This window comes from Haemaphysalis longicornis, unplaced genomic scaffold (genome assembly GCF_048455015.1).
Source record: "Haemaphysalis longicornis isolate Haplotype H1 unplaced genomic scaffold, Haemaphysalis longicornis Haplotype H1 scaffold_6, whole genome shotgun sequence".
NCBI lineage: Eukaryota > Metazoa > Arthropoda > Arachnida > Ixodida > Ixodidae > Haemaphysalis > Haemaphysalis longicornis.
Window position 1 is genome coordinate 44,260,522 of NW_027526407.1, and position 18,397 is coordinate 44,278,918.

Here is an 18,397-nt window from a genome sequence, read left to right on the forward strand (position 1 = left end):
ACTGTTCTAGGCCCTTAGATAACTTAGAAACTTTTTAGAAAGCCTATTTAAAAAGACAACCCCAAAAGCAAAGCAGAAATGGAAGGCGTATCTGCTGCGAAGAGCAAATCACGCAGTGCCGCTCCGTGCTGGCGATAACTACAGCTTTTGCAGTGCTTCCAGACAGGAAAGAAAGATTGAAAGCGTTTATCGGAAGCGTTGCAGAATCCCTTTTAAAAATTAGAGTAATTTAATGAAATGGCTCAGCCATTTCAGGGATTAGAAGGAGCTTTGTTTTTGCGCTCGTTAAAATTACACAAATGGAACTTCGGCAAATTATCTTTCCAGCGTTATTGAGGCTGTTCCGAAGCGGGTGCGGAGGTGTCAACGCACCCATCGCCTCATGAGATTTTAGGCGGAGCCAGAATGTACAGCTAGATAAATGCGATCAGATGTCTCCACCAAGTTTTTCCCCATTTAAATCGCCAGTTCCCCTTCATCATTGGCCTGTGCGGACAGGAATCAATTTGTGAAGTAATTGACGCCGCATTTTTTGGTGAAGTCTTCGAAGGGAGAGCACCAGCATTGCGGGCGATTTTCCGAAACCGCGATCATTATAATGTCGTGAAGACCAAAAATTTGGGGCAGCTTGCACTAATGGTGCAAGGCTGCAGAAGAAGCACAGCTGGCGGCCCGGCTGTTGCACCTCAGATTTATTTCCGAACTTGCCGCTGAACGTTCGTCGTGACTAACAGGCCCGGATCGTTTCGCCCGCAGGCTCTCACATCTCGCCCAAAGTGACCGCATTAGCCCGCTCTAGAAACCACAGCCAAGTCCAAAGCTTTTCCCGGCACTACGAACTCAAAGGAAATGCTGTGCGCACGGGAAGCGATGAGAGCTCAATCGGCGTAATATCCATGTCTTACGCCGATTTTCTCCACCCGATTTTTGCCATTCGACTATCCTGGTGAGCTGCCTTATGACATGTTTGTGTTGATTGGTTTGTAGAGTCTGTGGCGATGCCGCTTATGTGATAGGCATGCTGATCCACCAAGATCAACTAAGTCCTATTTCCGAGAAACTGTGGCATGTGTGTATAGTTTGCTTGACCAACCACCTGACTGGTTCCCTCTTTTAAACGCTTGCGTGTGTTTGCCTGAATTTTGATGTATATGTGCTTCTCATAACTTCAGTGTATTTTTTTGTTTGCTTGTATTCCTCGTACTGCAACGTCTGAGCGTATTCTCCCATGTAATAAAGAACAAAAAAGAGAGCTCAATCGGATAGACGGCCCGGTTTCGTAACGCGGTGGCCCAGGTTCGATTCCGACTAGAGGAAGCGTTTTTTTTTTTTCTTTCCAATTGGCTGCACGTGCTATCGTTTACCGCCGCTGGTAACCCTGCAGCCCTCAGGCGTTTGTGTTGGCCCAATGGTTAGGTTGCCAGTTTCATGATCTAAATGTGGCGGGTTAGATTCCCTGGCCTCCCCAGCCACATTTTTTTCTTGAGGCTTCGAGGTTTCTTGGTGCAATGGACGGACAGAGCTCGGCCTAGACAGGTCTGCTGTTAATATACTATTTAAGCCGTCGATGATAATCTCTGCTAGAATGTATCTAGGTCAAGTGCCAAGCCTCTGTGTATCTACAATGAGGTAGCAGTTTCGTAAAGTTGGCACGAGTCCTGCAGGAGGTTCAATGACGGAGGCCTGTGTCTGGCCACGTCGGCGTAGCTGGGCCTCGAGAACAACGTGAAACCCTTGCATAAGCAGTCTAGTTCCCGGTCGTGTTGAACCGTGGACATCAAGTTGCTCTTTTAAGGAGCACGCAAATCAACCGACATCGGTCAAACAATAGAGAGTTATAGCAGAGCGGAGAAGCGGTCCCGGTGCGTACCCGGTAGGCGACCGACGCTACTGCGCGTGTGCAGATGCGGAAAAACTGGCTGTGCGCATGCGCAGGTCTACCGGGTACCATACCGGGACCGCCTCTGCGCTCTACTATAACTCTCTAATACCAGTATTTCCAGGAAATCACTGAAGTATACAAACGCTGCTCTCTTTTGACTTCCCGATTCAGAATAGACAGCACAAGTTTCGAGCCAGCCGTCATCTCAGAGGCTGGATGACTTTCAAGGATATTTGAAATCCGCCTCTGACGCTTAGTTGGAACGACTCTTCTCTTCTGTTTAGCCTTGTCGCGCACTTAGTGTGGTGTGTTTTACGTTCATATTTACGCATATCAAGTTTTCTTTTTAATTTTCCTACCCTTTCCTGCTTGTTTATACAGTCCAGTACTAATTATTCGAAGTCGCTTATTTCGAAATATTGGTTAACTGGAAGCGAAGTGAGGGTGCCGTCAGCCCTGCACGGGATCCAATAAAAACGAGACTGAAGTCCAGAATATCAGTAATTAGGGGGTATGTTTTAGGGGCGAGGATCCTCTTGCTAGGGCCCTGTCCCATCCCTCGTTGCTGCTGTATACGGCACGGCACATTAATGATTATTGTGGCAGGATCCCCCTAGGGATTGGCCAACCAAAGATTGGCCGAAGAGGACAAAACGTTCAACGCGTTCGTTGCTACCCAACAAGGAGAAGATGAAGAAGAGGTTGTCGTTCGTCACCTGCGAAGTCAAGACACGTACCGGTGGTACACAACACAAGACGCTCTGCAGAAGGCGACGGCCAAGGTGGCTAAAATGTCACACACCGAATTCGCCAACTTACCCATGGAGATTCTCATCGTCCAAAACAACCCCTACATAATCACCACAAACATCGACGTCGTCGACGGGCTTGTCAACGTAGCGGTGGAAAGCTTGACGTGACGAGTCTTTATATGATGTGCGGGTGAATGTTTCACGGTTTTACCGATAAGCATTTTTGCTTCGCCCCTCTTATCATCATTCACTTCCTGTAGATGACGGAATTTTTTATCTAAAAGCTCGAGGCGATCGAAGCGTTAGATAAATTTGCTATTTTAAAGTACACAAACAAATTTTTGCGACACAGCAGTAGTATCGCCGCCATCGCAGCTGCGCACAGCGCATTAGCATCGCCGCCATCACATTTGACCCCGTCGCAACCGCTCATGGAGCGACAAAATTAAGCATCCAACCCCAGCGCTCCCGGCTCAGGCAACACGTTGGCATCTTTGTCTCCATATGTTTCCTGGAATTAGTCGCAAGCGCGTTGAGTTCGGTCTAAGTGAACTCGTCACCATGACCATTTTCTTTTTCATAAACTACGAAAATGTCCATTTTTGTCCTTTATGGTTAGAGGTTCGTTTATTTCAAAGTTTTCCGCGGTCCCTTCGAACTTAGTATTAAGAGGAGTCGACTGTATATTTCTTAACATGCCCAACATGCACGTTAGGGTTAGTGTTGTCCTCCAACTACCTCCACCGGGAACTCTAAAATTTGAACCTTACCGCGTGCAACACTCAATTCCTGCATAGGGAGGGAAGATAAGGAGCTCTCAGGCATTAAGTAGGATACGATAGGATTACGCGTGGTTAGAAGAACCCACGGTGGTTTTAGGAGCGGCATCGGAGGCATATTCTGTACTATCAAGGACATCGAGGCAAGAGGGAGCTCCGGGATTGATTCTTGATCCACAATGAGATTTCAGGAAATGCCGAGAAATTATTCAGCATTAACGAAGACCTTACAGCTGTTGTGATCATGCTGTGTTGTGATAAAGTATGGTACTCATACCTTAATAAAACTTGCTAAGTTAAAAGGAAACTGAAGTGTTCGTCTAACCAGGCACAAAGAAATTTGGGCTGTACCCACACCTAGAACAACTTATGATGAACAATCTTTATCTTACAAACTACCTTCCCTGCTAAATTTATTAAACCAAGAAGATTTTGATGTTTCGTATAATCAGAACTGTCTCATCAAACGCTTCGCCCAGCTCATTTCATCTCGGGAATAGTACAGGCCTCGGAACTTTATTCCCTTTTCTTTTAGATTGCTGCTTTTAATGTCCATGTCACTTCATGACTATGCCTGTGGACTTTTCTCTACTGTTTCAGCGTTATCTTACAAAATTTTGTATTGCTCGATGCTACGTAACACTTGTCAATTTATTTTGTACTCATTGTACATAACCGACCATCATGCTGCTGTTCGCTAACTTGTAACGGGGTCAGGACCTCGTCAAGCTACTCGAGTTTTTGTCCCGTACTCCTCCTTTTCAAAGGAAATAAAGCAGTTTTATTGATTTTATTGGTTGAATCTGAGGTGCAACTTAGAGGTAGTACACGGCTATGCGCCACCTTCACCTACGACGATGACGCTGTTGACAGTTTCTCTGGGGATATGTGATAAACAATGAATAATCTAAATGAACAGTACACAACGGTGATGGGGGGCTTCAAACTAAAAGTAGGACGTTCAGCAGGCAATTTGGGCATAGGTAGCTGACAACAGTGCTGGTTCCACTGTATGAAGGCGGCTGAACCTTTGTCAGCCCTCTGTGCCTTCGTCCCAGCCACCCTCGTTTAACAAGAAATAAGGGTTTTTCAGTTCAATTCTATTCAAATAGCCACGGTGACGTTCTGTTTGGGTATTCGCAGAGCTATAACCAGGGAATACTTAATTCATCCATCTCAAAACAAAGCAATAGAAAATGGACATAGAAAAGCCTAAATACAGGAACTCAAAATGAAATCGACTTTTTTTGAAGATCCAAATATTTTGCAGGACGTTGATATACTAGGCAATATCAAGAGCAGTGAGCACGGGTTTGTGAGGAATAGGGTAGGCTAGATCTCAAGAGGAAAAAGGGAAAACAAGAAAAAAGGAGACTCTAACTTGCAGTTGGTAAGAGGTCGGGCGCAGGAGTTCAAAATAACGCTACAGAACATGTTGACAGTCTGAAGTGCAGACAGCGAAAATGGCTCATATAGACACTGAATCATAGCCTAACCACGATGTTTACTGAGTCAGCAGTAGTTCTATAAGAAGCTTTAAGAAACAGAACCAAGTAAGAGAACGCTAGTACATCTTAAGGTGCTAAGGAACTTATTGCGAAGCACACGATTACGAAACTTCCAAGAAGAAAGGAGCAAATCGGATTTGCAGAGCTCTGGAAATAGGTTAACAGAAGCAAGATTACTTCCAGTCGTCCCAACGACATGGCGAGCATTGAAGGAACGTCAAAAAGAGTTAAGCCTACAGGCGACAGAGAAGCTTGGTATTGGCAGGCAATGTGTGTACCCAGAGACGAAAGAAGTAACACTGCACGCAGGTATGGGATCATGAAAGCAGTGGAAAGGCTGTGTGTTGAGATACGCGCTAGCAAAGTTAAGCCTAGTGAAAGGATCGCAAGTTTTCGATGGCATCTAAAGACGAGGTGGAAAATAGGCTTAAGAGGGCGAAGCGGGGGAAATGCGCAAGAAACGGCGGAATAACCGTGCACATAGGTGGTCTAAAAGATGAAGGAGACATCCTACCAAAAAAGCTTTCAAACTACTTCTTAGAAATTGCCTGGGCTTACATAACTAACATAACTTTGATTCACAAGCGAGTGATGTCAGAAAATCGCCGGCCATATTCCACTCTGTAGTGGTGGTTGATCAGTGAAGCAGCTATGGTGGTTTGTTCAGAATTTATTTAAAAAATTACTAGATATGCACATAGGCTCATTTTATGTAACTATGGGATTACCATATGGCTTGTGCAAATACAGAGAGAACCACAATCCGCTCTGTGTTTTATATTTCCTTTTCTCATTTCTTTTGTTTTATCAAACGAGTGATGACGGTCTTGTGGTCGCTGTGATACACCGCCAATGGCTCTGGGACGACGCTAAAGCGATATAACCTGAAACTTCCCTTGGTGACCTTATCATGAACGGACTACGTCACGCTCTTCGTCATAAATTCACAGAGACACATAGCTCTGACGCGAGAGGTGGTATGAGCTTGCTTTTGTTGTTGACTCTTTCCCTTTCACAGTTTACAAGAGAGTTTTTCCCTAGGACGCCATAGAATTTCCCTAGGAGCCATAGACAGCTTCGCTGTAAAAGCCTAACAGTTAACGACCCATCAGATTGCTCTCTCTTCTATACATGTTTACCAAGGCGATAGTTCCCATGCGCCAAACGGGAATCCGCACAGGGGACATAACGGGACAAGAGTAATTGTAATGCATTACTGTAACATGAATCACATTACTAACAATGCATTACTGTCAGATGAATCACATCACTAACCCCACATTGTTTCCCTTGCTCTCGAGTCATGTGCTCGCGGTCACGGGATAGTCCAGCCATCACACGCGAGGTGCGGGTGGGAAGCCACGGCTGTAGTTTCTTTTAGGGGCGGAGTTCGTTAGGGGCTCGAGCTATCGGCGTCTCATGTCGTGGTCGTCGTCCGTCGTCGTATTCTTTTGAGGTCATGGTACTAAAACACCAGTACACTCGTTGTCCGATGCCTCGCGCCAGAACATAACGCGTACTGAGAGAACACACCGGGACACTCGTTTTTCGTTGGCGCCTGCTTGTTTGCTTCTATTTCGCTTTCGCTCCGTAATTGTCCGTTTCGAATTTCACTTCTCCGTCTTCGTAATTTGGATGTCGCGTGTATCAGCGCGTGCCGTGTGGCAAGAGAGAGGCTTACAATCTTTGAATACACTTATGCACTTCATGCTTCGCCATTCCCTAGGTTTCATGTTAGTGGAGATGGCCCATTTTTTTTTTCCTAACGAGGCCGTAGAGAGTCGCCCATCGCATAAATAAATTCCCATTCAGGAAAGAGTAGTAGGACTCCTGCTGTTATCAGCAGCTGCTTTAAAACTGAGAAGTTATATAGCCAGGCACCATTCAACGATCAAGTTGTAACTAAGTGAGCAAATCGTTGAGGGAATGTAAGAAGTACCACCTTAGATCTTCTGTTTGGGTGTGGCACGTATGTGTGTCCACTAGACCAAGGGGACGGAGATCATATGGCTTTCTGTTGTTGTTGTAATATGTATTTATTAATCCTAATTACACTCGGGCTTTGACCTTTGTCATCGCCGGAGGGGGAGTTGGAGGAAGGGAGTTGGAGGAAGGGGGGGGGGGGGGGTCGGTGAGTGTCCCGACTAAATGTGGTCCTGTATAACGGCTTCTCGAACATATACGAGAAGAGAGTCGCGTACCATCTTTCTGTGTTCCGTAAACCACTCCGAGTTCTACTACGGCGAAGAGCGCGCTCCCTGCGACGCCGCAACACACTGTGATTCTCAGGCCACGGGAACGCCACTGCCTCTCGGACTATTCGCCACGAGACATTCACCTTGGCCTCACAAAGGCTTTACCGCTAGCCATTTCGCGTGGAGCCTACCGAATTCGTATTCTGAAGGCATCTAACACGTTAGCCATCGATATTTGGCAACCACATGTGTTAGACATCTTCCTTAGAAAATAGTACGCATCGGCATCTCAACGTCAACAATCCCTCTGCAAGCCTATGAGACCCTTTCTGGGGGCCAAGTTCGCGGCGTAATATACGGTATAGACCCAAACGATCCTGAAGGGGAACTCCTACACAACCTTTCGTGCTGCACCCAAGGCTGCACGATGAATGGGTAGAAAACAGCCATCATATGGCTGTTTGTATTCCAGTACAACCAGCTGTTGTATTCACTTAACATTATTACGACTCTTCCCAGGTTACCGTTTTTTGCCGCGTATAAGCCGCCCCTGCATATAATCCCCCCCCCCACCCCCACTTTCAGCCGCCGGAGAAGACAAGAAAATCCTCGGGTATTGCCCGCACATTTGATACAGGAAAGCTGCACCAAAACTACTGCTCAAGCAACACATCACATACTATGTAGACAGAAAAAGCGTATATTTTGCAAGTAGAATACACTGACTGCAATGCGAAAATCACAATTCGCTAATAAAATTCAGTTGTTAGAGTGAACTCGTCCTTTTTTTTTTTCTTCCTTGTCCTTGTGTGTTTTGCGCAATCGCTGCCATTCGCTGCAGTCGCTGCGCAATCGCTGGAAGGCTTAGTTAGTGCTACTGCGTAGGAGCTTAATGGCACAACGCGTATTACCGTGTAGTTGCACTATAGAAAAAACCTAGCGTATTATCCGCACCCCTACTTCGGCAGTGAAATTTTTGAATTTTGGTGCTGGTTATACGCGCGAAAATACGGTACTAATGGTAGGGCAGACTTCTGCCTTCGGCTTTTTTTTTTTTTCAAACTAGGAGATTTGTATATGCAACAGCCAGTAGAATTATTGTGTCAAAATTTACTGGCTCCCTACATTTCACCCAATAGCTAGGAACAGCCATTATTTTCAACCGACTGAAAACCATGCCATTCCTTTTAATGCACGAGAGGCGGAGAACAGGATAAGTTGTAGATGATTTTTAGGCAGTACAATAGAAGAAGCTTGAATAAATTGTCACAGTTGAGAGCTATGATAGTTTGGCATTGCTTAAAGGTAAGTATGTTAGACGTAATCAAGTTTCAGCTGTCATTTTATCAGCCACAGACATCTAAGAATACAATTATCGGAAAGGAAAAAATTACCTCCCGGTGAAATCCCGACAGTAATCGAGTTGGAGCCTTAAGGAAAGGGAAAGCGCTATTGATCCATCATGACATCATATCATGGCATCACCAGATTACCATGATGATACCATCACATAATTACCATCATTATGGCCACTTTGTAGTTGTGATGCATCGTCATGACATCATGCCACAATGTTGATGGTATGCTGTATTCATGAATCCGTCATGAGTCTTGGCATTGATGTGAACGCATAAACTGCTGTAGAACAGTAATAACTGATCGCTCATTAAAAAAGGGAAACTCATAATTTGCAACAAAACAATTTCGCTTACATCATAGGCGAAGACGTTGGGGTTTCATTGAAAATTAGTTCGATAACAAAATGAACGAGAAACGCAAGACACTGCCGTGTTCATTGAGAAAAATGTTTATTCACAAAATATTACTTCAAACTAAAAAAATGCAGCATGCTCAAGCTTATCGTTTATGTGTGGAACGCGATGGCGTTATCAGGCGCCGCTCGCATCTCATGAAGACTTTGCTAGCCGTGAAAACTTTCCGCTACTGCTCGCACGCAATCTACCGGGGCAGCGCCTTACTATCCGGAGGGGCGGCAAGATGGCGGTACGGCATTTTTCGCTCACGCAAATTCTTCGTTCAAATTCAATGCCGCCGATGATGCCGGCTTTTCTGTGACACAGGGCTCTTAACGTCACGTGATAAAATCGATTGAAATGTTCTAAAAGGCTTACTATGAAATCATCGATTCCGTAGCTGTCCACTGCAACAATGTCACGCTGCAAATGCATATATGTAGTAGTGACATTACTGTCTTCTTATTTGGTCGCTTTTTTAATGCGCAGCATCCTTTGCCGAGTACCCCACAGCCGAGACCGTGTAACGCCCCGCATTCTCACACAAATGCAAATTTGGCAGAAGTTCCCACTTTAATGGTTATAACAGCCTAAATGTGGCTGACTGTTCCGACAGTTTTCAAAAACAAAGAAGTAAAATAAACTAGAAAAAATTAAATGCTAATAAAATTACCCGACAAAATCAACAACATGCATCTTATACATCTCCCGTAAAAAAAAAGGAAAATAAACGAAATAAGTCCGAAAACGAAAGCTCAAAATGCGAAATAGCAAGATGCGAAATTGAGAACCGTGTAACGCCCTGCATTTCCACACAAATGCATATTTGGCGGAAATTATACCCTCAATCGTTATAATAGTGTACATGAGATAATCTATCAGATATAATTTTGGAAAGAACAGAAATAACAAAAATAGATTAAATAAAATTTAAAAGAAACTGTTCTGACAAAACGAAAAATATGCATCTTATACATCTCCCCCCAAAACCGAAGAATAAACGAAAAAATCCAGCAAAAAACGATGGAAATACCTAGGAAAAATAGCGTAAACGGACCAACTCTGCAGTATATGCTTGGCATCTTCGAAAAAAGCCTAATTAGCGAAGAAAAGGCACTTCATCGCTATAATGGAATAAATTCACCTAATTGGTGAAAAGAAACAAAAGGAACCTTGAATTATTCCAACATCTTTCGCGACTCATAGCCATATGTGGCTGTAAAGAACTCACACTCTAAGCAACCTGCATAAAAATGCTACGCGGTAGTACACTTTTCTCTGAATTTCTGCAAATTTTTTAGTTTGTTTTGAACACATTTCGTCGATTATTTTAGTTTGTTGTGAATGAAGTTATTCAAGCAAAAAAGTACACAACCCAATTCGCTTCAGCGCAGCCCCAGGTCGTCCTCTCAAAACTCAGTACTTCACCGGCACATCAAAAGAAGCTTAGAATTTCAAAGCGTTTGATCCTCGCAGTAAATTACGCGTTAAAATTTTTTTCCCGACGTCTGCGATACTCCCTTGTGGAAAATTTTAGCGAATCTGTTTAAAAGTATATACATTTTGCGATATATTGGGGCCAGTATTTAAAGGGACCCTGCAACCCTTTCGATAAGCGCTTTCACTCTTTCCTTCGCGTCTAGAACCACTGAGAAAGCTATAGTTATCGCCAGCACGGAGCCGCACTGCATGATTTGCTCGTCGCACTAGATACGCCTTCTGTTTCTGCTTTTTTTTGCTTTTTTTAAGTTACTACCGAAAAGCGTTCACTGCTACAACTCAAGGAAAACCGGCCAGCATCCGCTACATGGCCTCGGTGACGTAATTGGAGCCGTCAAAGAACGTCAAAATCGGTACAGAGAGAAAAATCTTTCAAGTTAGTTTACAAGTTATCGGTTGGGCATATAGCAGTAATTTTTGGCTGGGGCACTTTGCGAACCCCTAATCTAAGTACTGGGTGTGCTGGATGACCACATTCTGCAAGCATTAGATATTTCAAAAACAGTTGAATAAAGTGTTTCAAGGTCCCTTTAGGACAGGCATTGATATGTTGAGGCAAAGCATTTAAGAGAGGCTTGCTCGTGCGTACCGTTACAGACCACTGTTTATTTTACCCACCTGCTCTTTCTTCAAAATTAGAATTCTTCCAGTCCTTGATTGTCAATGGAGGATGCCATGTGGATGGGAAATGGCTCGGGAGGCTCGTTTGCAGCATCGGCTGACGAAGCACTTCTACCCATTCACTCGCTCTTTTAAGTGTAAAATATCAAATGTGGTTCAATAAATTCACATACACGTCACTTTCACTTTACTTTGAGTGACATGGTTAATACAACGCACTCACGCGTTTTTCATTTAGATCCACATTTCCGCAGCAACACCGCCGGGAAAGCTTCTGAGCCGTAATGAAAAAAAATCACCAAGCGCCGTTTCGTCTTGCACGCGCAAAAAAATTTGACATTGACGGGAATATTTCCTGGCCCTTCGCACACACCGTTTGCAAGACATTAAATCTACACAATATAGTGAACAGAATGGCATGTTAAACGTAGACAGTGAGATTTTCGGCTGACCAGCCAGCAGGAAGATGATCATGAAAAAAAGAAAAGGTATGCTGCCAACGCGTGTGGGTTGCTGTACAACTTGAAGCAAATTTCGACAGATCAGTATATTTAATACGTATGTAGGCGTGCGGAGATTTTCTGCCGATTGCAACAGAGGAATACCAATAACGCAAGTTGAAATCATTTCGGAGCAATATAATTTCATGCTTCAATGTTGCAACGGTCTTGTTTAGGTGATGCAAGAACGGAGGAGGAAGATTGTGCTAACCATAACGAATTAACTTTGCGAATCCTGGTCGTCACAACAGATCCTAAGGATTTCGCATAAACAATACGGCCGTGAAAAATGTGCACCGATCTGCGCTAATGTGCAGTTGAACAAGTTGAACATGTTTTCACCAGAAAACGTATCGCTTGAGACATAAATTCGTGGGGCTCCAACACCGGCGACACATCCAACCAAAACAAGAGTTTATCGCGCACACCCCAAAATCAAACCGAACTACACTGACGTGAAGTATTTTTCAAAGTACTTCTGCACACTCGCAAATGGCGCCCTTCGGTAACGGCGCGGCCTCATCGCTGCCACAAATCGACGTCGCTGCATTTAACGTTTACGGCCCAGTATGCTATCCCGCTCAAGACGATCTTTCCGCGTATATCGACGCTACTCCGGCTAGCGTTTACGACCAGGCATGCCTGGCATTCTGCAACAATACGTTGCCGCGTTTCGAAGACATTCTCATTGCTCTAAGTGCGCCTTCCCAGCCTTTGTCGCTCCCGCACTCAGGGCATGTTTTGGTCCCAATTTGTTGTCTTTGTTAAATCTGGCACCTGCGTTCAGTTTTAGTTCCGCTGGTTGCTGTTCGACAGGACGTCTTTTGAACATGTGCTGGCATTTTCCTATGCTGCACGCAGCATTATATACAGCAGTCAGTGACCCTACATCACGCTCTCTTGCGGGATCCTTGAAGGCTGCACCCTATTCGCTACCCTTTCCAGCGCGTGCATCGTGCAAACAGCTTAAAGTTTGATGGAAAAGGCAAAGCAAGCCTCGCTTCAAAGAAAGAGTCATGGATAAATACAAGTGGTTCCAATGTCGCAACCCTGTCTTGGGTTCTATTTGAGTGTTGACTATTTCTCCTCAGTTTCTGCTCTTTCTTTTTTAGATGTGCTAAATGTGTCACCGCAAACAAGCACAAAAATTGGATTGCTCACAACTGAAGGCCCTTCATGTCAAAATACTTCTATAAAACGCTGGACTCAGAAGATGTCCTAATCCTTAATTGTCGGTGTATTTCGAGCCTGTTACTTATTTATTTTGGTTTCAACATAATCCCCCATGCCCCTGAAACAATCCGTCCATCATTTCGTTCATTTCTTTTCACTCATTCTCAGCGCTCAGTGTTTATATTTTCTCTCACTACATTTCCCTCAGCGTGGGCACAGCTGTATTCCTGATCTGGCCCAGATTACCAGAATTGCCTCTTGCAATGATCCCAATTTCCGCTACCTGTAACTATTATTTTTTGTCGTTTAACTTTCCTTGCTTTAGTTAAGAAATGTGTTCTAGATATGTTCAGCCCGAAAAGTAACTCTTCTCCAGGAGCAGCTTTCCGAATCATCACATTTCTTTCGGAAGTGATTCCGCGAGAGTTATTCACCTAAATTTCAAAATATTTTTACTCAGCAAGACAAAAGCTTGCATTGTACGTAGCTTCAAGGTTAGCACGTTGCTCTACAAGTTTCCAGGGCCACGGAAACTGTCAGCTTTAAATCAATGAGCAGTAACTTGTGATAACGAACTACACAATCACACAGTCGAGGCGATACACTGGTGGGATTTGCACAGAGAAATAAACTGAGGTTAATGAACACATTCTTTTACAAACGAAACAATATGAAATGGTCCTGCAAAAGTCCCGATGGCACAATGGAAAACGAAATCGACTTCATTCTAAGTGACAACCCGGGTATCGTCGAAGACGTAGAAGTGCTAAGTAAGATTCGGAGTTAGTGATCACAGGATGGTTAGATGCAAGATAAGGCTTATAAATCACTGACAAGGCTGATAAGACAAGATAAATCACTATTTAGAGTTCTGCAAAGTATTTCTGCACTGTTGATATCCTAAACTTTACTGCAATGGGCTTGCCAGGTTTCTCAATGGTCGGACACCTGAGTGAACAAGCTGGAGATAAAAGCGCCAGGGCTCGTTGCATGCAATACGGCCAACTTTGGCAGGCATTATTACCGTTCGAGGCAGGTGGCGACGAGCGTGAGCACAGATGCAAAGACGACCACGGTCTGCGAGTAGAGTAGGGCCGTGCACAGCGAGTCGGTCATCAGCGACCAGGACGCCGGTCCGGCCAGTTCCATGAGCTTCACCGGCAGCACAAAGGCGCCCACCGCCAGGTCGCACGCGGCCAGGTTGACCATGTAGTAGTTGACGGCCGTGTGCATCTTGCGGTCGGCGAGCACGGTGTAGCACACCATCGAGTTTCCCACCAATGCGAGCACCATCACGGCCAGGTACAGCAGCACGAACACGCTGCACACGCCCGGAAGCTGAGTTAGGTCCGGGTACGGCACGCTACCGTTCGGCGGCGTGTCGTTGCCGCACTCTCCGCCCGAGGACATCGCCCGACCCGTAGCGCACGCGGGAGAGCGCGCTTCTGCCCGTCTATCCCGCGCGGAGACGCTTTCCCTGACTTCCACAACGGGGAGACTCTCCCTCTCCCCTCCCCCACGCGCACGCGCAGCAAAGCGTTCCCCTTTTTCGCGCGCTCTTTTCGCGGCGGTTGCAACCGCGCTCACCGAGAGCGTCGGCGGAAAGTTTTGATGACCCGTGCGCGACGTCTGATTGACGGGGACAGCGCCCCCGTTGATTGACTGCCGGCGGGAGTGCGAATAGAAGTTTATCAACACTCTCCACTGGGAAATCCCTAATGACGGCAAGTTCCTGCACCACCTCGAGAGCATCGAGAATGGCGCCTATATACCGGGTGATAAAAATCAAGTCTACAGATTTTTTTTTAATCTAGGCGATTAGATATACGTGAAGACCGCCTATGCAGTGAGGTTATGCGCTGAGGGTGACACAGAATGGGTTCATAATTATTGATGTCGGTGGCTTAATTAACTAAAATTGAATAATTACCTTTTTTGTGGCTGCAGTAGGCAGGCATGTTTGTATTGAAAAGTTGGTCGTAATCGTGTTTCTACACAGTTTCATTTGGCAGAATTCTTCTAGCGCATCCGTACTCCCATACATCGAACAGCGAAGTTTCAATTGCCGTTCGCATGATTACGCATGCAAGGCAGTGAGGACCGCCGCAAAGCTCCTCCCTTTGTGACGCGCCTGCTGTGTACGGCGTTTAGTTTGACAACGGGGTGGAGGCATAGGCAAAGGTGATAACTGGCACCCTTTCACTGTTGGCTGGCATTATCGCAATCTGCAGTACTCGGAACCGCTATCGAAACACAGAACAAAATGGAGGAGCTTTGCGGCGGTCCTCACTGCCTTGCATGCGTAATCATGCGAACGGCAATTGAAACTTCGCAGTTCGATGCCTGGGAGTACGGATGCGCTAGAACAATTCTGCCCGATTAAACTGCGTATCAACACGATTGCGACCACCTTTTCAATACAAACATGCATGCCTACTGCAGCCACAAAAAAAAATAATTATTCAATTTTAGTTAATTAAGCTGCCGTCACCAGTGATTACCCCATGATTTTGTGTCCCCCTCAGCGCATAACCTCACTGTATAGGTGGTCTTCACGTGCATCTAATCATGCAATTTTAAAAAAACCTGTCGACTTAACTTTGATCACCCTGTATACGAGCCTTACAACTCGCAAGGCCGTATTAGGAGGAATCCGCAAGCGCGAAAAAAAGTGTCGTTGCTGTTATAGTTCTCCGGTACAAAAAATGGCTGCTGCCATAAAAAGCAAATAAACGGCTCGTTTTGGTTCGTACCTTATTTGAACCCGGATCTCCATAGTAGGAGACCTTCACGTTACCACTGCGCTATCTCGGCACGTCGCCAGCGGTAGATGTAAAACTAAGCTAGCGCGTGCCGCGTAACATGTGACAGTGACGGCACATGCGTAGAACAGGTTTCGCCCCACCTGCGTAAAACTCGGATTCCGGGCAAGATGTGGCGTGTGTCACCAGTCTGCCTGTTCAAATATTTTGCGCCAACATACGAAGAAACGAAAACAAAGAAAACAACGCAAATACGATGTAGCCGTAAATAAGTCGGGGACAGGCATCGCCAGGCTTGCACCTTCAAATCACGTAAGCAGACTCAAGTACCCCGAAGAATTCTTTTAACACAAAAGTTTTATTCCGGGATATACAAAGATTTCATTGACGTCATATTCGTCACAGAAGTGACGCCATACAACGAAGCAAGTGGCCTGTAAAGGGTTCTCCCCTGTACACAGGGTCTTCTTGTGGGGAAGAAACCTTTAGTATTAACAGTGCGTTATACTTCGGGTTGCTCGTTTTCGGGTTTTGCATTTTAACACGGAAGTGGTTTGTGCCGGGATACACCAAGGTTTCACTGACGTCATATCCGTCACGGAAATGACGCGAGTACACCTTTGCCGAAGTGACCCGCCAGCATGAAGTCGCTCGCCAAGCACACCCACAAGACAGCCGCCTACCCGCAAACTATGCTCAGCTGCAGATTTCGCTGCACATTTCACTTTCGTGTTTTACCGACCTCTATGAGAGAGAAATCAACATGGTTTTTTTTTCATTCGCGCTTTGTTCACTCGAACTCAGTTTTAAAAAAACCCTCGCCTGTGTTGAAAATAATTCGTAGTCATTCATCACGAATACATTTGTAGTTATACCCGCCTGTAATGAAACATACATGTTCTCACAAGTGTTCATGCTCAATCAGTACTCATTCCTACTGGAACCATCTGCACTCACTTGTACTCAATCAATACTCATTCGCGCTCAACTCATTTGTACTCTCTTGTGCTCAGTCAATGTGCACTCACGTGTATTCGTACTCAATCGGCAGTCACTTGAACTCAATCTGTGCTCACATGTGCTAAATTAATTTGTAGTAACTTTTGGGTCCACAGCTACCGTAGTCCTCCATAAGGAGAGTAGTAAAATACCTATAAGGAAGGGCGTCAGGTAAGAAGCCACAATCTCTCCAATGCTATTCACAGGATGTTTACAAGAGGTATCCAGAACATTGTATTGGGAACAGGTGGGCGTAAGGGTTAATGGAAAACACCTCTGTAACGTCAGATTTGCTGATGACGTTGCCTTGCTAAGTAGTAACTCAGGGGACGAATTGTAAAGCATGCTTTCTACACTGGACAAGCAGGGTAGACTCGTGGGGATGAAAATTAATGTGCATAAAACTAAAGTAATGCTCAATAACCTCGGCAGAGCACAGTGGTTTGAGATAGGTGGGTAGAGAGGGAGAGAACTCTTTAATGTGGGCTGGAGAGGTCAGCTCTGCTTGCGGAAGTTGCTACACCAGATGGGGGTGATTCCAATGCAATGAAATGAGTGTGAGAGATTGGGAAGGCAACAATAACACAGAAAGCAAAAGTTATATAAAAAATGACACGCAATTAAATGCGAGGAAAAAACTCTAAATAGAGTTAAGTAAAAACGTATAGTGAATGGTGCCCAAGAAGGGCAGAGCGCCTAACAACAAAAAGGATAAAAAGCGTACATGATGATGCAAACGCGTACAGATGTAGCCATGCGCACAATGCAAGAATTACAAGGCTTTGTCTAGTTAGTCCAGAATCCCGCAAAAAACGCAGAATTTTTGTCCCGAAAGATGAGTCATTGTTGTTGACCCAGGGTCCAAGAAAGTGAGGCAGTGGAAGTGTAAGCGAATATATCTACTTCGGCCAAGTATTTGCCCCGTGTCCCAAACCATGAGGCAGAGAAAATCAGAAGGAAAATAATGGGGCGAAGTGCATTCGGCAGGCATTCTCAGATAATGAATGGCAGCCTTTACCATTGTCCCCTAAAGAAGAAAGTGTATGACAGCTGCATCTTACCGGTACCCACCTACGGGGCAGAAACTTGGTGGCTCACTAAGAGGGTTCAACTTGAATTGAGGACGACTCAGCGAGCAATGGAACGGAAGGTGATAGGTGTAACTTTAAGTGACAAGAAGACAGTGGAGTGGCTCAGGGGAACAAACGCGGGTTAAGGACATATTACTAGAATTTAAGAAGAAGAAATGGGCGTGGGCAGCAGATGTAATGTGAAGTCAAGGTAACCGTTGGTCATTACGGGTAACAGAGTGTATCCTTAGAGAAGGCAAGCGTGGTAGGGGACGGCCGAAAGTTAGGTGGGCAGATGAGATCAAGTTTGCGAGAATAGATTGGTCGTAGTTAGCACAGGACCAGGGTAATTGAAAATCTATGGGGGAGGCCTTTGTCCTGCAGTGGGCGTAGACAGGCTGATGATGATCATGATGAACTTTTGTTCATACGCAATTTGTACTCACTTATATTCAACTCGTTTGTACTTACTTTTACTCGGACTCAGACGGGTTTTTACTCATTTGTACTTGCACTCAACGGAATGGTATTCACAGGCCGGACTGGAGTGTGGCCTTGGCTATGTAATTCCCGTGTAGCCAAAAGAATTGTTGCCATGACTGCACTCAGGCTAAGTATGCTAAGATAATGTAGGGACAACTGAAGATCAATTTTGGTATAGGCAATAAACGTGGGTGATTGGAGCCAACAGACCGATTTGTGTTATTCCTAATCATCATCAGTTAAACACCCTTAAAGGGACCCGACAACACTTTTCTCAACTTTTTTTGAAATCTTAAATGCTTGCAGAACGTTTTCACGCAACACAACCAGTACATAAATTGAGGGGTCGCAAAGTACCTCAGCCAAAAATTACTGTTCTATGCCCTCAAAAAACTTGGAAACTCGCTCAAAAGAGCTTT

General features: G+C 45.1%; 1 protein-coding gene across 1 annotated transcript in view; it reads right to left on the reverse strand.

The window, feature by feature from the left end:
* Window positions 1-14,110, reverse strand: part of LOC144141517 (galanin receptor type 1-like) — a 190,732-nt gene extending 176,622 nt beyond the window's left edge. The window contains exon 1 of the mRNA XM_077673065.1: window positions 13,689-14,110. Within this exon, the coding sequence (XP_077529191.1) occupies window positions 13,689-14,074 (386 nt within the window). The 5' untranslated portion in view covers window positions 14,075-14,110. The remainder of the gene's footprint in view (window positions 1-13,688) is intronic.
* Between the last annotated feature and the right edge of the window lie 4,287 nt (window positions 14,111-18,397).